Source organism: Carlito syrichta, unplaced genomic scaffold (genome assembly GCF_000164805.1).
Source record: "Carlito syrichta isolate Samal-C Ts95f unplaced genomic scaffold, Tarsius_syrichta-2.0.1 Scaffold304400, whole genome shotgun sequence".
Lineage (NCBI taxonomy): Eukaryota > Metazoa > Chordata > Mammalia > Primates > Tarsiidae > Carlito > Carlito syrichta.
Genome location: NW_007248496.1, coordinates 288,425 through 311,001, shown reverse-complemented (window position 1 = coordinate 311,001; position 22,577 = coordinate 288,425). Strand labels below are relative to the sequence as shown.

Here is a 22,577-nt window from a genome sequence, read left to right as displayed (position 1 = left end):
TTTTTTGATTTTATTGTAGAGATGAGGTCTCGCTGCCCAGGCGGGTCTCAAACCCGCGGGCTCAGGCAATCCACTCACCTCAGCCTCCCAAAGGTGCAGGATGACAGACTGAGCCACCGAGCCTGCCTCACATATACTTTTTACTGCAGTCATGCTAAACTACCATATTTTTTGTATCATGCCTTTTCTTCTGTGTTTTTGCATACATGCTATTATTACCTTTCCTCTCATGCCTTTCCCCTTCACATCTGGTGAACTTTTATACATTTTTCAAGGTTTGCTTTAGATGTTACCTTTCTAAGAAATTCCACAGTACCAAAGTTAACTATTTTGTCTCTGCATCAGATCTTATTCTTACAGTTCTCTAAGCTCACTGCTGTTGTTGTTTATTTACATGTGTCTTCTCCACTAGGTTGTAATACCTACCTTAATGTACTTAGTTCCTAGCCCGTTGTTATAGTAATAAAGGGCATTATTTATTTGTTACCTTCTGAATCCTAGGCCCTGTGATAGTTCCTATTTATTCATTATCATTGATCATCAAACATCTGCAGTGAAGGTATAGTATTATTAAAGCTATTTTACAGATAAGGAAACTGATACTGAGAGAGAATTAATGTAATCTTGTCAAAGGTTATAGAATGCATCAGTATAGTTGAGGTTTAAGTGACTTCAACTCAATCTTAATCCATTATAGCAATCAGCCACTTTTTCTTCAAACACACTTAGTAAATGTTTGATGAATGGATAGACATTGTTATTGGCTTATTGCTAGTGTTTATCCCAGACCATCGTTCTACATTCTGAGTGTACCTCTGTTTTCTTTCAGAAAGCGTCTCTTAATCCTGCTAAGGACATAAAGTGTTCCTTTTCCAGGAGCAAAGAACTTGTTCTTCTTCCCTCCCTGTGATTGGTGGCACCATTCATTTCTCTCTCTTATAGTTGCATATAGTAGCGAGTGTGTGTTGAAAGAGGCGTCCTTTCCTCATTTTTCCTTACATAAGTCTGTAATAGTAGATCAAGTGTCCTTTCTTTGTCGGGTGAGGCAAGCTTACCTTTTCCTATTCGTATTCCTCTGTGTATCTAACTGCACTCAGCCTGATAATCAGAATTACTGATTAGTAAGTAATCTCACTGATTACTTAGTCCCATTGATTCAGACTGCAATTTCATCAGGTTTTATGCTTGATAGTACAGGAAACACTTAACTCTTATTTTGTTTTATATTCTTATTTGTAGTTTTGAAACTGCTGATGTAATTTGTATGAGAATAAAAATTGAATCCTTGTTTCTATTTCTTTTTGTGAAGAGTCAGTTACATGTTGAATATGCATACATACTTGAACTATTTTATATTTTATATAAAATTTTATATTGTAAAGTCAGTCTCCTAATCATTTCAAGCTGTTACCTATTTTCAGTTTTCATTTAATTTGTAGTTTAATGGAATTTTATCATTTTTGTTTTATGTTTAATTAGGTACAGTTCTCTTTGGTTTAATGTTGAAAATCTTTTAAAGCATTTATTAATTTAGCCACTGTGTAAGTATGTTCTGGGAGCCATGGGGAAAAAGACTTAAATCTAGTTTAGGAAGTGCCACACAAAAACATGAAATCTATCAAACACTAAATAAGACAGTATAAGTCAGTAAAATGAGCTGTAATCAGATATTGTCAAATGAGGGGTGCTTACTTAAGTGCTAAATAAGTTCAGAAGAGGAGGCAGTTGCTATGGGTTAGGTGGAATTTGCAGTCTGGCGAAAATTGGTTCTTGGTAAGGTGGAGGGTTTGACTGTTAAATGTTACTACAGTTTAGAGTCCTACAATGGATTACAATGCATAAACAGATTGTATGTCTGTGTTATTAAAATTTCATAGGGATGAAGGAAGTAATCTAAAAATGCTCCTGGTCTGGAGGGTGGCGGTAATGAAAGACTGAGAAACACTAGGTTGGAGTAGTTTGGGAAGGGTAAACAAGAAATATGATGGGCTACTATTAAAGGATAGGTAAGTTTTAGGTAAGCAAAGATGGGAGTGCATTTTATTTGTGGGAATAGTAGAGAGCAGATTCAAGATAGTTTTCTTGAAAAATGTTCCTTTTTAAAAATAAATTCAGAGATGGATGTGTAACATGTTTCACATGCTGCATCATATCATAGCCTCTATTTACTATCTTGAAAAAGTGAAGAGGAGGAAAATGAGATTTCAAAATTTCTTTTAAAATATGTTCATGTTCATATAGTGGTAGATTACCTATAGCTTCTGTGTGTTCATTCTTACCAGTTCTCTGATTAAAGGTAGAGAATCAGTTCATTTCTTCATGCAGTCGTGTTAGCAGTACTTTTGATCTAGCAGGCCCTTGTTTAGATAGAGAATTATAGTTCTCTTGTGCTGTCATTATTCACTGAGTTACAGAATCACAGAATTTTAGAGATGTGGAAGACTGTAGAGATTGTTTGAACTCATGCTTTTAGATATAAATGAGAAGATTGACCTCTAGTAAGGAGCCATTGATGTTAGTGGTAGAACTGCCTTTACTACTTAGGTCTTCTGATTTCCCAGTCCATTGCCCTTCTTACAGTATAATTCTGTCTAAATTAGTATAAATCTTGGTCTGAAACAGAAATTATCCTTATCTTTTTTTTTTTTTTTTTTTTTGAGTCGGAGTCTGGAGTGCAGAGTCTGGAGTGCACTCCAGGCTGGAATGGTGGCACACTCATGGCCACCACAGCCTCGACCTGCTGGGCTCAGGCGATCCTTCTGCTTCAGCCTTCTAAATAGCTGGAACTACAGGCACATGCCACCATACTAGCTAATTTTTTAATTTATTGTAGAGACGAGGTCTCCCCAAGTTGCCCAGGCTGGTCTTGAACCCGTGGGCTCAGGCAGTCCTCTTGCCTCTGCCTCCCAAAGTGCTGGGATTACAGGCGTGAGTCACCATTCCCTGTCTGTCTGTCTGTCTGTCTGTCTGTCTATCTATCTATATCTATCATCTATCAATCTATCTTCTCTATCCCTTCAGACCTTACCAAATTGTCACTTCTTTCTCCGTTTCCTCAAATAAATTATTTCCTTAAGAATATGGAAAGGCAATGAGTTTTGGATTTTTGACTTTTCTACTTTACCAGCTTTAACCTTGGACAACTTCTTTAACCTCTTTGCCTAATGTTCCTATATGTTAAATGGGGATAAGAATATTTATCTAGTAAGGTGGTTGCCAGCATTAAGTTGGATAGCCTATATAAAGTCCCTTTCTCTGTGTTGGACGTATCTTAAACGTTTAGTAAATGTTTTTCTCTCCTTTCATTACTAGAGCACTTACCACGTTGTATTATAATTATTTATTTTGTATATACAGGTGGGGTTCTTGAAGATTTTCCCCTCAGTAATTCCTCAATTTTGCATAATATTATGTATTGTATGAAAATTGTTATTAAAATAAAAACAAACCAGTAAAAGTTACTCCAGGAATTTGCTGCTGAAACACACATAGGAACTGTATTAGTCCATTTTGTGTTACTGTAAAGAAATACCTGAGGCTGGGTAATTTTTAAAGAAAAGAGATTGATTTTGGTCCATGGTTCTACACAGCGCCAACATCTACTCACTTTCTTGTGAGGCCTCCAGAAGGTTTTTTTGGAAGCTTTTGCTCATGGAGGACAGGGGGGACAGTATGTTACTTGGTGAGAGTGGAAGCAAGAGGGAGAAGAAAGGCACCGGGCTCCTTTAAACAACCTGCCCTTGGTGTGAACGGTTAGCGTGAGAACTCACTCATGACTACAAGAAGGGCACCAAACCATTCATGAGGGACCCTCTGGTGACCCAGGCAGCTCCCACTAGACCCTGCCTCCATCCTGGGGATCACATTTCAACATGAGATCTGGAGGGGACAACGCTGAAACCACATCAGATGCTGCTGCTGTAGACAGTTCAGGCATCTGTCAGAGAACTGGGTAACCGGTGATCATTTTTAATACTGATAATCCTGTAATAAAGCAACTTTACTTATTGTATTGTTGATCCTTGTCTGAGACCTTGTTTTGACCATTAGAGAATTTCGTTATAAATCTGCCATTTAGCCCCCAGTCTCTGTCTTTGACCCTTCCTGTGATTGCCTTGCAGGGTGCTGAGGAACATGAATGCAATGACGAAGCTTCTCAGGAAGATGAGGGGTTTATGGGCATGTCCCCTCTCTTACAAGCCCACCATGCCATGGAAAGAATGGAGGAGTTTGTTTGTAAGGTAAGATTGTAATTTCTTGCCACTTTCATGCTATGTGTGTGTGTACATATATAAGTATATATTTATTTTATTTTTACTTTGTTTCTTTAAGAGTCAGGGTCTCACTGTCACCCAGGATAGAATGCAGTGGCACGATTATAACTCATGGCAGTCTTAGACTCCTGGGCTCAAGCAATCCTCCTGTCCCAGCCTCCCGAGTAGCTAGAACTACAGGCATGCACCACCCTGCTAATTTTTTAAAATTAGAAATGAGGTCCCGCTATGTTGCCCAGGCTGTCTCAAACTCCTGGCCTCAAGCAGTCTGTCTTCCTTGGCCTCCCAAAGTGCTGGGATTACAGGCATGAGCTACCACACTTGGCTGATGCTATATAGTTAGCTCCTCCCAAACCAAAACTTTTAAAGGTAGTACCTTAGGGTAATACCTTTGGTTTGCTTTGGGGAAGGTGTGTGTCAAAATGGAGACAGAAGCTTAAGGTCAGTTCTCTTAAAGTCTTCTTACCATAATCCTGTTCAAGGCACAGTACATTTGTCTTCCTGCCCAGTTATGATAAAGCTCTGCTAAAACTAGGGTATCCAGTTGGGAAACAAACCTTTCCTGATAAATGCTAACATGTAAATGTCTTATTGATGATTTAGATAAGACAGTATGAAACAAAATTGGGTCATTGATGCCTGGAGATATTAAACTGGCATTCCCAGGTTCCTTGAATCTATTTTTTGTCTGCTTTGGGAAACATTCTTTATAGGGATTCCATGGGTAATTGAGCTGCTCTGGAGATACTGATATTCCAGTTTTCCTGCACATCTGGCAATTTCAGTTTAGCTGGTACATCTTCTGTCTTGAAGGTCTTTTCTTCCTTCCTTCTTTCCTTCCTTCCTTTCCTTCCTTCCCTTTCTTCCTTCCCTTCCCTTCCCTCCCTCCCTCCTTCCCTCCCTCCCTTCGTCAGAATCTCACTCTGTTGCCCAAACTGGAGCTCAGAGGTGTGATTATAGCTTACTGTAGCCTCGAACTCCTGAACTCAAGTGATCTCCTGCCTCAGGCTCCCAAGTAGCTGGGATTGCAGGCGTGCCTCTACGTCTGGCTCATTTTTTATTTTTTGTAGAGGTGCTGTATTGACCAGGGTGGTCTCAAACTCTGGCTTCACTTCCCATTACAGCCTCCTAAAGTGCTGGAATTACAGGCGTGAGCCACTCTGCGTGGCCTTTCTCTATCTTCCAACCCATTGTCTGATTCCGTAGGACCTGTTGTGGGATTTTGTTTTTCTTAAGATGGTAACTACAATTGGGTTTGCTTGCTCAGATACAGTAGAGATACTGGTAAGTTTGTAAGTACTTGATTAATCAGATCAGTAAGGGCCCTAGCAGTTGTGATCTAGTCAACATAAGTCAGTCTGTCTGTCTATGTATATGTGTATATAAATTTATTTGTTAAACATTTCTGGAGAACTCTTTCATTAAAGATAAAGTTTTGTGACCCTTAGCTTTTCACGGGTTTCATGAAGCCAAAACACTTTATGCACATGGTCTTAGATCCTGAAAACTAACTTTAGGTTTCCCTACATTCACAATTATGTGGAAATTACTGGGGTCAGTTGACTTAGATTACTATACTTTGAACCAGGGGATGAGAAGAGAACCTTATGATCTGAACATGGGCATCTCTTCCAAGACTGAGGGCCCAGCGGGGTCTGGTGGGAGTATAAACATGTATGGGTCTACATAGAGCCTAGGCAATTTTAATGTATTTGATAATTAGTGAAGAAAAAGCTAAGCAAAACAATAGATCTATTCTAGTGATCACTGTCTCAGAAGAATTAGCACAAAGGGGTATACAATATATATTTTGTTTTTCAAAAAGCAAATTTGGTGTGAAGAAATCTCTTAAAGTCTCAAATTTAATGTCTGGGCCTTTAGGGAATGCTGATATTTATAGGTCAGTGGAATACTATAGCTGACTTTAATTGCCTTTCTGCCTCTCCTTTCTGAACTGAGAGCAAAGAATGAAGCAGATAAAACTTTCAGTTTAACAGCTAATGACAGAATAAATAAGACAGGGCATTTGTCTGCTACTGAAGAAAAATGAGTGTTGCAGACATCCCCTAGCAGTTTGTCTGAGAGCAGAATGAAGAGGCACCCATTACATATGCTTCCAGTGTAGCTCTACCCTGCTGTGTCAGTGCAACTGACCGCACTTGAACACTAGCCATGTCTAGTGACACAAGGATTCTGTTTCTTGGGTTGGAAGCAAGCAAACAGAGACAGTTTAAAATGAGGTGTATTGTGGCCTTGCCTTTTGGGAAACCTTTTCTTTACAGGAATAGGGAAAATAAAATAATTTAGTCTTCAGAGTTTCCAAATTTGGTCTTGGTGTGTGTGTGTCTCTGTCTCTGTCTCTGTCTCTGTCTCTCTCTCTCTCTCTCTCTCTTTTTTCCAGACTTTGATTTTTGTTATTTTGTTATTTTACCAGCATAAGTAGGCCCATGTGGGACTAGGATGTGTGCTGTGGGTTTTGTTTTTTTCAAAAAAAATTTTTGTACATTTTATGGTCTAATACAAACCTAGTGGACCATTGCTAAGATGTTTAATGGTAGACATTATCTTTATCAAACTTGTAAATAAATATGTCTTTGGCTAAGTTGTGATCACATTCTTTTATTCAAGGGCGTAAAAGAGGTTACCTGTTTGTGTTAGCATTTTACTGACTGTATATGACTCCCATATACAGTCAAAAGATACAGGGTGTGGTATCTTTTGAATGTGTCACTAATTACAGTATAATTAGGAAAGTATAGCTCTGGCTGGCTCAGTATTTAGACAACTGGAATGTTTGTATGCATATGCATATAAGTAGTAAGAAGCTCAGTATATTCTTTCTGAATATAAAAAGAGAACATATGACTTTTTTGTCTGTGTGCAATAGCACAGTAACACTTTTTGTTGCATCACAGCAGAACTGTGTGTACATTGTGAATTGCCTTGAAGGTGTTAAGGATTGATTTCTACCTTCCCTTCCTTAGAAAATAAAATTCTCTCAAAGTAGAATAGTGTAGCAACATTTTGTATGTTTAATCTCAACAATAATGTCTTTCCCAAATTCAAATTAGATGCAAAAAATTCAGTATTTGGTCTCTTTTTTTCTCTCCATAAAATCCTGTGGAATATATTGTTAGGTCACACTCCCAGCAGGGGCTCCAGAATGTTAGGTCAGACCTGTTGGGGGTGTGGGTGTCTGGTGTGCAATCCGATGTCGCATGAAAGATGCAAAGAATTGCACAGAAGCCAGATTAGAAAAGGTAGTTTATTTAGAAAGTAAATTAGAGAGAGGAGAGAAAGAGAAAGGAGTTTCACCTCTCCCAAGGGTAGGAGAGAGGGCCAGAGCTTAGAAACATGGCAGCAGCCACTGCTCAAAGAGCACTTGGCCACACCAGACTCTGGTAAAGCACTGGTGGCTGACTTCTCGAGTTTGAATGCTTTTAAACATTCCTCCTTGATGGGGTAGAGGTCGTTAAGGTGATTGGATGGTGGTCTGCTCCATATCATTATAAAGGGGGCATGTAAGCGCAGACCGTGATGGACAGCAGGCAGAGGGGTGGGGTTAGTCACATGATTGCTGCTATGGTGGTGGGGTCTGTCTGTCATGAAGGTTAGGAAGGGCTGATTAGGTGGGTCTTATTGGTGGAGGCAAATACTTGAAATGGAAAAGCAAATTAGTAACAAGCTGGTGAGGGGGTTGTAAAGCAACTATCAATAGCTGCCTCTGAGAAACCAGTTCTGCCCTTGGCTAGTGATGGTAAGTCAAAGTGAACTGCTAGAAAAGCATGAGATTTAGGCAGTGTTAAAAGTAGCTTCTCATCGGGCGTATTAAATCCATGTTATGTCCTCTCATATGCCATGCAACTTTTATAAGTGGTAGTACTATCAGCGGTAGACATTAGAAATCTAGATTAGTCTTTTGGCATTTTAGATTACTTTATTGTATGTTAGGAACACACATGGAATGGCCAGATCAGCACCAGTAATCATAGGCTCCAAGTTTTGAGCTGGAAGATGGCGTGGGGGGGTGGGACGGGAGAGAGAGGGTTAGTTTTGATAGAGCATTAAGAAGGCCACATTTGTTCTTAAATTGTTAGTTATCGGCTGTGCTCAGTGACTCAACCTGTAATGCCAGCACTTTGGGAGGCCGAGGTGAGTGGATTGCCTGAGCTCGCGGGTTCGAGACCAGCCCAGGCAACTTGGCGACACCTTGTCTCTAAAATAAATCACAAAAAATTAGCCGGAAATGGTAGCATGCAGCTGTAGTTCTGGCTACTTGGAAGACCGAGACAGAAGGATCCCTGGAGCCCAGCAGGTCGACGTTGGGGTGGCCAGCCTAGGCGATGGAGTGAGACTCCAACTCAAAAAAAAAAAATTGTTAGTTATCACTTCTTTGGAAATAGAGGAGATGTTACACAGAGGATCTGTTCTTTTACAAATGTCCATGAGAACAGGCAATAGGTTGTGAAGTGAAAGGAATGGGCACTCTTCCTGCATAGCAGCATAGCAGAGACCAAGGTTCTGTGGCTTAGCCATGTTGTTTGTTACAAGACCCATGGAAGACAGGGGTAGAGGCCGTTGTCTGAAGGTGAATCCTGCAGATCTCTAGTCTGGATTCTTGTTTGTAGGGTGATAGACTGGAAGGACTGCTAAGCCCACATTACCTGGAAGATAGACCATGTGCCTGACATTTTTCCGTCTTAGAGAAGCAAGTTAGTTCAGAATCAAGTGATCTGAGTGCTGCGAGCTCTCTGGGCTGAGAAACATTAAAAGAAGCAGAGTGCAGACAGGGTTAACAGACTTTCTGAGGAGGGGATAACAAATCCCTGATTTCTTTTCCTCTAGAATATGATGGGGGAGGAGCCACAGGAAAAAGGGAGGAAAGGGGTCCAAGGGACTTGAAGGGCAACTAAGGCTAACCTTCCGTGTCATCGCTCCTTCCAGCAGGCAAAGGAAGGTGGGTTAGTCACTAACTCTCAGACAGGTGATAGCCTCTGTGGATGGTTTGATCATGTACCATCTTTGGGATGGATGCTAGGGGTTGCTAACTCATTTATGAGATGCTTTGTGTCATTTTGTTTGATCCTCATAATTTCTTTACGAAGTAATTGAAGCACTGTTATTATCCTCATTTTATAAATGAAGAAACTGAGGCTTGGAGATTTTATAGTTAATTAAAACTCATACAACTAATTAATGTCAGAGACCCAAGGTTTTCTGACAACTTTGCTTCATATTTGCTCTGGTGGGAATAGAAGAAAAAGAATAAGGGGGAGGGAGAGATTTTAGCAAAAGGTACAAAAGTTTGATTTTACATAGTTCTTTTTTTTCCACTAAGAATATTAAATTTTAAAATGATCTTATAAAAATACAGGGATTTATCAGGGGTAAAGTCTGTTGTTCAGGATGAAGGGGGGGTGGTATGGGTAGGACTTTGTACCTCTCACCCCACCTTTAGCCAGAGTGAAACAGAGCTTTTAGGGCATGCTCTATAGATTTGCTTATGCTTTCCTTTTCCTAAGAAAAGCCGTCCATTTAAAAAGTGTCTTCTTCGGCTGGGCCCAGTGGCTCAGCCTGCAATCCCAGTACTTTGGGAGGCCAAGGTGAGTGGTTTGCCTGAACCCATGGAGTTCAAGACCAGCCCAGGCAACTTGGCAAGACCCCGTCTCTACAATAAATAAAAAATTAGCCGGGTGTGGTAGTGGATGCCTGTAGTTCTGGCTACTTGGAAGACTGAGGCGGAAGGATTGCTGGAGCCCAGCAGGTTGATACTGGAGTTGCCATGAGTCTGCCACTGTACTCTAGCCTGGGCGACAGTGAGACTCTAACTAAAAAAAAAAAGTGTCTTCTTCATCAGTCGTTTCTAAGGGCTCAGAATATAGGACATTATACATTTTGAAATATTTGCCTTTTAAAAAATAAATTATTTTCCCCATTATAAAATAGTAGTAATAGGTAGTTGTTTGAGGTCAGTGTCCCCAGATTGACAGCCAAAATCACAGAAGTGTTTGATAACACCTTTTTTCCAGGTATGGGAAGGTCGGTGGCGAGTGATCCCTCATGATGTACTACCAGACTGGCTCAAGGATAATGACTTCCTTTTACACGGACACCGGCCTCCTATGCCTTCTTTCCGGGCCTGTTTCAAGAGCATTTTCAGAATACACACAGAGACAGGCAACATCTGGACACATCTCTTAGGTATGTCATGTCAGTGGTATAATGGGTTGGTGATTCACTTTATTCTTTCTTATTTTCATGTATTTGAGGGTAAGAACAGAACTTTGAAAAATGTTTTGGGATGCGCTATTTTCTTTTCTGAATTTCTAATGATGAATTCTCTCGCTGCTTTACTGTTTGCTCATCCTAATTTGCATTATGATTTTATTAGAACTTAAGTCATGTTTCTGTCTACTAGATTTTCAGACATTATCCTCAAACCAAACCAAGAACAAGTTGCTATAAAAAATGTGGTGCAGCCGGGCTCAGTGGCTCAGCCTGTCATCCCGCGCCTTTGGGAGGCTGAGGTGAGTGGATTGCCTGAATCCGCGGGTTCGAGACCCGCCTGGGCAGCAAGACCTCATCTCTACAATAAATCAAAAAATCAGCCGGGCGTGGTAGCACGTGCCTGTAATTCCGGCTACTTGGAAGACTGAGGCGGAAGGATCCCCGGAGCCCAGCAGGTCGAGGCTGCGGTGGCCAGGAGCGGCCACTGCACTCCAGTCTGGGCGACAGACAGAGTGAGACTCCAACTCAAAAAAATAAATAAATAAATAAAACGTGGCACTATATTTTACTGACCACTGAGAGGGAGGTATTATTTAATAGAAGTTAGTTTATTTTTCTTCTAACACTTAGAATATTCACAGTTAAATTTCAGTACGGCCTAAAGTAGATTGGGAACTGTAATTTTTCCCCCATTGTAATTGTATATTAAGGAAAGAATGCAATAAGGAAAGAATAATCTTCCAGCAAGTGGCGCTAGGACAAACTGTGCTATATTTAAAAGAGTGCAGTTGGACCCCATCTTCACCCTCTATACAAAAATGAACTCAAAATGGATAAAAGACTCAAACATAATAGCTAAACTATGAACTGCTTTGGGAAAACAGACATAGACATCTTTGTGACCTTGGATTCTGTGACAGCTTCTTAGAATTGCCTAAAGTACAAACTAGCAAAGGAAAACAAAGGATAAATAGATAAATTTGACTTCATCAAAATTAAAAACTTCTGTCAAAAGACATTATCAAGAAGTGAAAAGACAACCCATAGAATGGGAGAGATTATTTGCAAATTATTTATCTGGTAAGCGTCTAGTAAATAACTCCTACAACTCAACAATAAGAACAACTGAATTTTTTTAAATGGGCAAAACATCTGAGTAGACATTTCCCCAGAGATCTACAAATGGCCCATATGCATGTGAAAGAAGTTTATTATTGTTAGTCTACAAATCAGATATTTTGAGAAATGTAATGAAATGGTTGTACAACCTTGTGAATACACTAAGAAGTTTGTGACCTTGTTCCATTTGACTTGAATTTCTTATCACACATTTTATTTCCACAGTGTTTCCAAGGTCCTGCCTGCTAATATAGGGAGAGTAGAATAGAGAAATCAAGTTTGTTGCTGACTTCTAACTCAAGGGTACTTTTTAAATTAAATGATAAATCACTTAGCAAATTTTTAACATCTAAATTTCTGAACCTTCCTTATGTTGAGTATCCCTTCCCTAAGCAGTGGGAACATGGTATCTTATCGTGGAGAACCATTTAAGCACTGGTTAGGAAATGGCCTGAGTAGGTATTTTACTGTCTTTAACTGTTGAATCTGCTGGACCAACTGATCAGGATACCAACTGGTCAGGAGAAACAGCATAATACTCTTTGATAGCTGTTGGTGGAGGAAAGCTGTATTTCTTGGCAAGGTTTAGAGGTATTGGAATTTATTGCAAAAACAAAAGCAAAAGCACAACGGACCTTTGAAAATTGAGCTGTATGTATGTGCCAAAAACTTTATAAATGAAACTTCAATCTAGATCTAAAGGTAGAGGTGAACTCATTTAGTCTTCTTCTTCTTCTTTTTTTTTTTTGTTGGAGTCTCACTCTGTCACCTAGACTGGAGTGCAGTGGCGGCTCCCGGCCACCGCAGCCTCAACCTGCTGGGCTCCGGTGATCCTTCCGCCTCAGCCTTCCCAGTAGCCGGAATTACAGGCATGCGCTACCATGCCCGGCTGATTTTTTGATGTATTTTAGAGATAAGGTCTCGCTGCCCAGGCGAGTCTCGAACCCACGGGCTCAGGCAGTCCACTCACCTCAGCCTCCCAAAGACGTGGGATTACAGGCTGAGCCACCGAACCCGGCTTAGTCTTCTAAGAAGTAGCAGCATTGTCTGCTTTTTTTTTCAGATTATGCCCTCAGACAAATAAATTATTATATTCTGTAAACCCAGTGTAAGAAGCTGAAGTATATATGATACCAACAATGTTGGAAGTAAACCAAAATTTTCGATAAGCTTCTGTGTTCTCATGGAACTTCCATTCAGTTATTATTGCAATTATGAAGGATTGGAAACAGAATCGGTATGTAACAGCCCAGGAGTTCAAAAGGATGATGTTTTATCTGTCTCCTGTACTCTTTTCGTAGGTTGTGTATTCTTCCTGTGCCTGGGGATCTTTTATATGTTTCGCCCAAACATCTCTTTTGTGGCTCCTCTGCAGGAGAAGGTGGTCTTTGGGTTATTTTTCTTAGGAGCCATTCTCTGCCTTTCTTTTTCATGGCTCTTCCACACAGTCTACTGCCACTCAGAAGGGGTCTCCCGTCTCTTCTCTAAGTAAGTATCTGTAAAGTCGTCCTTTTTTTTTTTTTTTTTTTAAAGACAGGGTCTCATTCTTGTCCAGGCTGGGATGCAGTGGCACAAATCATGGCTTACTATATAGCCTTTGACCTCCTGAGTTCAAGTGATTCTTTCACTTCAGCCTCCTGAGTAGCTGGAACTACAGGTGTTTGCCACCAAGCCTGGCTAATTTTTAACAATTTTTTTTGTAGAGATGAGGTCTCACTGTGTTGCCCAGGCGGGTGTTGAACTCCTGGGTTCGGGCTATTCTCCTGCCTCAGCTTCCCCAAATATTGGAATTACAGGCATGAGCCACTGCACCCAGCCAAAGTCAATATTTTGATCACTGATTTAGAGGTAGTAGGTTAGGGAAAAAATCCAGCAGAGGTGGCAGAATTCTTAATACCATCTGATGGGAGTTTTTTTTAAAGTTAAAGAGCATCCCAGGTTGTCTCTTAGCTATTGGTAATAGCTCGTGTCTTTGGGGATTAAGTGGGACCTATGGTAGTCAGTAATTTAAAAATTACTGCATTAAATGATTTTTTTTTCTCTCCTAGACTGGACTACTCTGGTATTGCTCTTCTGATTATGGGAAGTTTTGTTCCTTGGCTTTATTATTCTTTCTACTGTAATCCACAACCTTGCTTCATCTACTTGATTGTCATCTGTGTGCTGGGCATTGCAGCCATTATAGTCTCCCAGTGGGACATGTTTGCCACCCCTCAGTACCGTGGAGTAAGAGCAGGTAAGTGCATGTGGAGGTTCTGCAATCAACATTCATTTATTCACTAGGCATTTATTAAAGCTCTGCCATTTGCCAAGCATTATATGATGTATTTGTGATGCAAATATGTTGTTGAAGGACTTTTACTCTAGTAATAGTACTAGTGTCTATGAGTTGTCTTAAGGCATTAGGATCGAGGGGCAGTGGTGAGCATGAGGTGATATATTTGGGAGTGTTGTTTATGGTCAAGTAAGCCATTTGTCTCACTCTTTCAGCTCGGAGTATTCTGTTTGTGGTGATTGAGTCTTTTGTTGTTTTGTTTTATGTTTTTATTGAATCTGTGTGACTTCGTCTTCATATTGATTATGTTCTGTTCAAGAGGCACCATGCATCTCTTCTGTCTTCTGATGTAAGGATAAAGGGGCTTTATACATTTATGATAATGCCTGCTTAGCTGGAGATCACATGCAAAACCAGCAGTTCCTCAGTGCCTTGGTTGGGCCTCCTTGTAATATTATGGAAGTAGCAGAGATGTTTTTGTCTCCCACTGGACTGGGGACTTCTTGCAGCCAGGACTGTGTCTTCAATTTTATATTCAGTGTCAAATCCAGTGCCTACTGAGAATGAATAAGCAATATTAAGAGTTATTTTTCCTTTCATCCTTCTTTTTTCCTTAAGACAAAACAAAAAACCATTTGGCATTAAAACACAAGCCCTAGATCATCTGCAGTTACCTAGGTTAGAAGTGGAAGTAACTTCATTAGTGACCATTGTTACAACAACTGTTCTTTTCCTTAAGTGTTCATATGTGCAGGTGAACGGTGATCAGGGTTGGCTTTCAGTATACTTCAGGAATACTGTGGCGTTAAGCCTTTTTGAGCACGTGAGATAAGATTGTCTTTGCTGAGTGGAGCTGAGCATTCCACTATTCAAACACATCAGAAGAACCACATTCCTGAGCCTTTGACTTAAAGAATGATAGGTAAAACCATTAGTGCCCTTGCTTAGCATGTCAAGTAGCAAGTGGAAGAATAGGATCATAATCATTTTTTTAGAGGAGTGGAGGTAGGAAATCATTCTTTAGGCCTGCTTGCTTCCTGTCTCTTGTGAGGTCAGCACTTGCCATTTCCCTCTTCTCTTTGAGATTCCCATTTTATTTGTGAATATGCATCCTGTGTATGTGCCTGCATATATTGCTGTGTACCAGAAGCTTATTTGGTAATGTTCAGAGCAAGTAATAGGCTCCTTTTCTGTTGAGAAAGCTTACCAAATTTGCAAGAGTCACTCCTAATACTGCTTCCAAATGTAGGAGCAGTTACTGACTGAGGCGACGAATTCTGTGTTGCTTTGGTTGACATACAGGTTTCAAAGTGGTTTTAGATCAGTGAACTTGAAACTTTTTTTGATCATGACATTTTCTGCTACAATCTTAAACGTGTGTGTATATCCATATGTTCATGTATACGAGTATGTAAATTACAAAACTTTTACAAAATAGTACTTAACCCTACACCTGTGACACAGTCTGGTATTTATTTTATTCTAGTTCATTTTAAAAAAATGCTAGTTGAGACCCAGTTTGATCTTAGAACCTAGGTCATATCTAGAAGTTTGGAAAAATACTGCTGTAGATGATTTTGAAGGCATTAGGGCTGTGGCTCAGTGATTCCGACAGACTTCTGTACTTGTGAGGCCTGGGAGCTTTCAGAAGCACATGCCTTTCTCTCTTTCTATTTTTCATCTTATTCACTACAGTATTTCCCTCCACCCCTCCAGTTAGGTAGTTAGGTCATTTGTTAAGGGCATTTAAAAAAATTTAAGTGCCCAATTATAGGTCATGATTTAGATTACTATTAATAGTATTTTAATTTTATGCATCACCTACCTCCCCAGCTGATATGATCATTCATTGCCAGCCCCACCCCAGCAATATCTGTTGCTTCAAGGAGAAGATAGCATGTAAAATTGCGCTGTATTTTAATCTGTGTCTGTAAAAGGGCAGCACTTCGGGTGGTTTAAACCAACTCCTACAGTCCTTTCCTAAAACACTTAGCAACATAATTCTAAACCCTTGAAGACTGCTGACTTACTAAGCTAAACCTCTCTTAGCAGGAGGCTCCCTGCATTTGTAAATAGAGCTTTAGAATATAGCTGTGTTGTCTTGTGGGACTGTCCCAGAGTTTGAAGAACCTTCTTTTTCTTTAAAACAAGAAGCTAATTTTGCATCTTACTTTGAAATACTCAGTTTACAGAGTTAATGGTACTGTGCTACCGCGTTGACTTCTTCCTTATTTCTCTTCTGCATTTTTACTTTATTCTTTTCTTGTGGTTTCTAGGAGTGTTCTTGGGCCTAGGTCTGAGTGGAATCATTCCTACCTTGCACTACGTCATCTCGGAGGGATTCCTGAAGGCTGCCACCATTGGGCAAATAGGCTGGTTGCTGTTGATGGCCAGTCTCTACATCACAGGAGCTGCCCTGTATGCTGCCCGGATCCCTGAACGCTTCTTTCCTGGCAAATGTGACATCTGGGTAAGCATATCAGGGTGATTGTGTGTACATATCTATCTGCTCATGGGTTATTGGCATACTGTGGAGTGATGCAGTTGAAAAAAGTTTTAGACTCAAAGTTGGAAGACTTGCATTCCAGTCCTAACTCTGTTCCTAACTAGCTGAGTTTCTCCAGCCCCTAGGTACAGTAACAATTAACATTTAGTGAGGACTCCCTTGGTGCTCAGCACAGTACAGAGTTCTTTGCATGGATTACTGCATTTAATACATTAGCCCTATAAGGTATAATAACTATTATTAATGCCTTCATTTTACAGATCAGGAAACTAAGGCTTAAGGAGGTTAGGCCACTTGTCTAAGGCATGTGGCTATTAACTGGTAGAACCGAATTTGAATCAGGCTAGTCTTAATAGGAGAATCTGTGCTCCTGTTCACTACACTACAAGTGAAAGTCACTTCATTAGTCTTTGTCCCGGTCTCCTTGTTTATGAAATAAGAGTGATGGGCCAACTTTTTACCAAAGTCCTTTTTAGGAACAGATTTCTACCAAGGTCATTTTTGATATCACAAATCACTGATTGTAGTGAGAGACTGAGTATATGTATATCTGACTGGAAGGGGAGGGACAGATGCCTGGACTGTGGCTAATGGCAAGAGAAAGGGAAAAAGAAAATATAGGGGACTCACACGGCTGGAAGATGTAACTGAAGAGGGCCTGAAACGTTTTCAACAATACAGAATTGGAATGTTGCTTAATGTGAAATCTGACCTCTGAAATTCTGTTTTTAGCCTGTTGCTGATTATTACAGACTAAACCAATCATCTAATTTCTCAAAGTTTAGTTTAGCTATCTGTAAAATGATGATAATATTGAACTCAAGCCGTCCTTCCAGCTTCAAATTAGCTAATTCATCTTTCTTTCTGAGACATAATAACTTCATCATAATCTTTGACATCTGTATGATTTTTACTAATCCCCCCCCTTTTTCGGGGAAAATGAATCCTCTTTGGTTTCCTAGGAAACATCTCCTGGGATGTGACTTTTGATTTCTTCTAGTTTACACTTCTTTTTTTGAGTTGGAGTCTCACCCTGTCGCCCAGGCTAGAATACAGTGGCCACTCACGGCCACCCCTGCATCAACATGCTGGGCTCTGGTGATCCTTCTGCCTCAGCCTTCCAAGTAACCAGAACTACAGGCATGTGCTACCATGCCTGGCTAATTTTTTATTTATTGTAGAGATGATGTCTTGCCAAGTTGCCCGGGCTGGTCTCGAACCCCACAGGCTCAGGCAATCTACTTGTCTCGGCCTCCCAAAGTGCTGGGATTATAGGCTGAGCCACGAAACCTGGCCAACCTAGTTTACACTTCTAAAGTCGGTGTCTTTCCCTTGATAAATACTGCTTTGCCACTATACTTCTTCATTTTGAGAGTATAGTGAGAAAATTTGATTTTTGAAGTGATATTTAGTGTGCTGAGCAATTGATTATGTTTCTTTGGATGTGAAGTAGCATTTAACAGTAAAAGTAAAATTAGAAATAATATCATGTGCTTGTAGACCAGCTTCTGACTTGAGATGGAAGTAAAAGGCTCTCTTGGGCTAGGTTTTTGGTGTACTGTGTTGTTAATGCAATTCCAGACTCATAGAGCTGGAGGAAATTCCAAGGGCCTTAGGTTGTGACCTTCTGCCCAATCCTTGAAATGTCTTTAGTTTTTCTAACAGAACAACATTTAAATGACCATGGTTCTATTACTCTTGTCCATGACAAAATGTCCTTCAGCAGTGAGTAGGGAAATGCCTGTGTGTCTAATCCTAGTCCACAGCTAGTCAGGGGATTCTCAGGACCTTTGTGACCAGTTGGCAAGAGTCTGTACATCACTTGTCACTGGTTCCAATGTTATGTGGGCACCCTTTCAGGGCCAGAACTTAGGAGCAGCACCTTTATTTCTTTGGGGAGAGCTGGCTTTCAACTCAGCAGAATGTGATATGCCTAACGGATGGTCCAGGATTTGTGGGCACCTTGAATTTGAGCTCTGTCACATCCATTCCCTACCTTGTGCTTAGCAGAAACCAGAACTAAATGATCCTGAGAATCTTTAGCGTCTTAATAATGGAGTTCTCTTTTATTTTTCCCTCCAGTTTCACTCTCATCAGCTGTTTCATATCTTCGTGGTTGCTGGAGCTTTCGTTCACTTCCATGGTGTCTCAAACCTCCAGGAATTCCGTTTCATGATTGGCGGGGGCTGCAGTGAAGAGGATGCACTGTGATACCTACCCATAGCCAGGGACTGTGACCTTGACCCAGGGCCTGCAACACCTGCGGGCCTCCCCGCTGGCCATTGATGCCAGTACCAGAGGAGCCCCAAAACTTTGACAGCCTCATGGGCTTTGTGACAGCCCAGGGGCTCCATGTGGTACGTGACTGAGAAGAGAAAAAAATAAATCATACCTCAAAGGACGAAGTGCATCAATTTGGAGAAAAGGAGAAATAGCCCAAACCCTGGCTTGTTCTTGGGATCTACCGATTAAGGGCTCTGCAAGACCCTTGACAAGCTGGCTTCTGCTCCGTATCATATTTATTTGTCAAAGATGGGGAAACAGTGGAGCTGGTGGTTCTTTCTTCTCCCTCTCTCTCTCCTTAGGATGATAATACAAACCAATGTAGGTGGACATTTATATCCAATTAAGGGGTGGGAGTGTGATTTTAGATGCTCTTTTGGGAGAACACAGACAGTAGTGTAAATAAGATTTCTAACTTACCGTTTCAATAAGAATTTCTATAAATGTTTAAAACATAGGGTAGGGGAGGGAGGGAGAATTTTGTATAGAATGAAACATGCAAGTACCACACACTGTTTCAATTTTGCACAAAGTGACTGAAGGAGGATCAGGTGATAGCCCCGGAGTGTACAGTGTCTTGGTTCACCAAGGTGCCTTTAAAGGCCAACACACCTTGGACTCTGGTGGGGCAGAGCACAGCCCCAGCGCAGTGGTCACTGACCGTTGTCAAGCCTGGGAGCCTGTGGGAGTCCCGAGGTCGAGGGAAGTAGTATGTGTTTTCTCCGGGGAAGCAGCACACACATAGCTGGCAGTGTGTGTTAGATAAAGGCTCTAGTTAAGGTGTCATCTGAGGCTGACTTGAGGTTGGTAGTGACCCTTACTCTTTCTGTGGAGGAGAGCCACCTGCTTCTGCCATTATGCTGGTAAAGGTGGTGGGGATGGTGGAAGGGCTCAGGAAATGTTAGCATGGGCTTATCTGATCACTTCCTGGCATTCTGCTCAATTTTGTGGTAACTCTTGTAAGAGCGGTGTGAGTTTTCCTCCTCCTCACTGTGGAGCTCTGTAACACCCTGCATACTTCCTTCTGTTGAAAACCACTGCCCTAACTACCCTTCCTCTTCCTGGGAATACACATGGACCTTTCCCTGACATCATAGTTGGCATGGAGGTGGCCAGAAATGAGATTCTGTCTTGTCCAGGTTTCTTTTGAGCTCAGTACATAGGCCGGGAGACCCTTCCGTTGGATTAGAAAAGATGAGTTTCACCTCTGGCACGCAGTCTTGGTAAGCCTAGGTGTGACAGACACTGCAGCACTCATTGAACAAGAAAGCCAGCAGAACTCTTGTAAAGCCAGGTCTAGTACCCACTGTGGAGCTGCCAGCATGGTGCAAAGCTTAAAGGAAATGGTATGTCATTGCCAGGGGGTCTGCCAAAATCCTTAGAGCCCTGGCTTTGAATTGCTGCTAGAAGTGCTAAACAATTGCTTATGTTGCAGGGTTATCTTGTGGGGTCAGGGAGAGAGTGGTGGGGGAAGTATCTGGTTCACAGAATTCTGATCTGGCCTCCTGGTGAACCACCAAAAATAGCACCCGAGTCTTAGGTTGCTGTCATCAAAGACTTGGGGTGGCTCCATTACATCCTGGGGACTGTATTAGAACTAAACCTTGAGGCCCTAAGCATAGGGGCTGGTATCCTCAGTGGGTATTGGGGATATGGGTCTCTTTATTTATTCAGCAGAGTCTTCTCAGATCTTTTTCTCCCTTCTTCCCCTTCCAATCTCCAGTAAAAGCTGGGATCCATGAAGAAAGACTCCAGTGTAGAAGTTGGGAAGAACTTAAGAGTATTTTGGTTCTGGATAAGGTCACTGCCCTGGGTGCTAGGTAGACCGAGCAAAAGACAGTGGGTGAACTGGTGCAGTGCCTGACAGAATTCTGAAGAATAGTATTAATCCCTTTGAGAATATATAGTCCAGCAGGACGGTGGCCCTCTGGGTGGACGCGCACTTAGTTTCATGGGAGCAACAGCACGTATCAGAAGCCAGCCTTGCTCTTTGGTCATGCACTTTGGGGTACAGGGTACAGGGTGCAGCCCGGTAACACCACCAGCGGGGATAGCAGGCTCTGGCCCAGTCACCCACGCCCACAGCTGGAAGACTCTGGTTCAACATAGCACAAACCCTTAGGACAAGTGAAATTAACTTCACCAATGTGTAATCCAGTCAACATCTCCCTCTCGGGTGTGTGTGTGTGTGGGCATACGTGTGCCCATTTCCGTGTGTGTCTACGTGCAGCTCACTACCAACAGCCTCGATGTGCACTTGATCTCGCAGTGCTCGCTGAGAACTCTCACCAGGTTGGTGCCTGAATGCCTTACTCTCAGCAGTCAGAGGCTTGCTTGCTCTGTGCAAATTTTTAATTTTCTTTTTTGGCCCTAGGCTGGTTAGGACCTCTACAGCTTCATTCTTTCACCATTAAATAGTGGCCTTTTCAGTATTTTCCCCCTTCCCCTTTATAAATTGCTAAAGCCACAAAGCACATTTTTGGGGATCATAGAAGGTTGAGGTTCATGAAAGGCATTTGTTGTGATAGTTCCATTCATGTGGGATTTCCCTACTTGCTGTATTCTCAATTTCTTCTAATAAAAGCAACCAAATGGAATTATGAACCTTTGCTGTATTTTTTTAATTGTCTTTTCTGCTCCCCCCACCCCCCTTTAGCTTTTGGCACTTCTTTGAAGCCCTAATTTAGACACTGACATCGAAGAGACTTTCAGAAACGTCCCATTCTGCTTGCACAGATCAAAGTTTGTACACCCACCCTGCTCACTTTTCCTAACTCTAATGCTTGCATGGTAACTGGGACCAGGAATGGAAGGGGCGTTCTGAATTGACCATTAATGTTTATTAAAATGATGCCTGATGTAATGAACACTTCATGTCAAAGGATGCATTTAGGAGTTATTGATCTCATGACCATAATAGTAAGCCTGCATGCTAGTAGTAGTTTCATTTCATTTTATAGATGAGGAAGCAAGCTTAGATAATTTAAGTCTGACTCTAGTGCCAGCATCCTTCATTGGAGAAAAGAATGAAAAGACAATTTGGGGAGAAAATTGCTCTCCCTGTACTTGAATTTATTATTCTGGTTAGACAAGTCTCATGTCTGTTGACTTGAAATTTTGGGGGTTTGTTAACCTGGTCCCTTCTTTATTAGAAGAGGAAATTCTGACCTTTTTGCCCTTAGGTACATTTAATTTTTACAGGAAAGTTTCCAGTATTGGGATCATCTTTCCATTCTGATTTCTCATTTACAAATACAGATACGACTGTAGGGTTTCCTATACATTATCCGGGTATAGAACACTGGGCCACATCTTTTGCCAAAAAACAAGCCAAGGCCTCTGAATAACCTACTTTGTTTTTTCATAGGCTCTTGCTTAAAGCTGTCTGTATAGTTCTAGTTACTTGGGTGACGTCCTATTAAACTGTAGAGGAAATAGATAAGGACACATTTGAATTTGGGGTTACTGAATGCTAGGGCTCAGGGTGCACTGGAGAAACTTCTGAGCGTGTTACTTTAAAATTACCCCCAGAATCGGCATCCTTTCCTTGAATGTTCTGCTTCAGTTGCGGCATGTTCCATTCCAATCTTCCCTCAGAGAGTATGACCTAGTTGCTCACCTCTCCCCATGTCCTGTCTAATGTACAAATCTTTTCTGCTTCAACTGTTTGACTCGGCTAAAACAAGGCCAGTCTGGCTCACTTGTGTAGGCGTTGGATGGCATGGGGGGGTGGGGGTGGGGGAGCGCATAGCAAGAAATAGTGTTCATGCAGCCCAGACACGGCCATCCTAACATCCCTGCCTACGCTAGCCCGGAAGTGAAAAGGGGCAACTTCAGATCCCAGTTCTGCCATTTGCCGTGGAACACAGGCAAGAAGCCGTTTTCGCCTCTC

The 22,577-nt window shown here is 41.4% G+C and overlaps 1 protein-coding gene across 1 annotated transcript in view; it reads left to right on the top strand.

Annotated features, from left to right (window-relative positions):
* The window catches only part of ADIPOR2 (adiponectin receptor 2), a 48,095-nt gene extending 26,811 nt beyond the window's left edge, over nucleotides 1-21,284 (top strand). Inside the window, exons 2-7 of the mRNA XM_008059852.2 lie at nucleotides 4,122-4,241; nucleotides 10,304-10,475; nucleotides 12,923-13,109; nucleotides 13,670-13,857; nucleotides 16,173-16,366; nucleotides 18,485-21,284. Coding sequence (XP_008058043.1) covers nucleotides 4,122-4,241; nucleotides 10,304-10,475; nucleotides 12,923-13,109; nucleotides 13,670-13,857; nucleotides 16,173-16,366; nucleotides 18,485-18,613 — 990 coding nt within the window. The 3' untranslated portion in view covers nucleotides 18,614-21,284. The remainder of the gene's footprint in view (nucleotides 1-4,121; nucleotides 4,242-10,303; nucleotides 10,476-12,922; nucleotides 13,110-13,669; nucleotides 13,858-16,172; nucleotides 16,367-18,484) is intronic.
* Nucleotides 21,285-22,577: the final 1,293 nt, after the last annotated feature.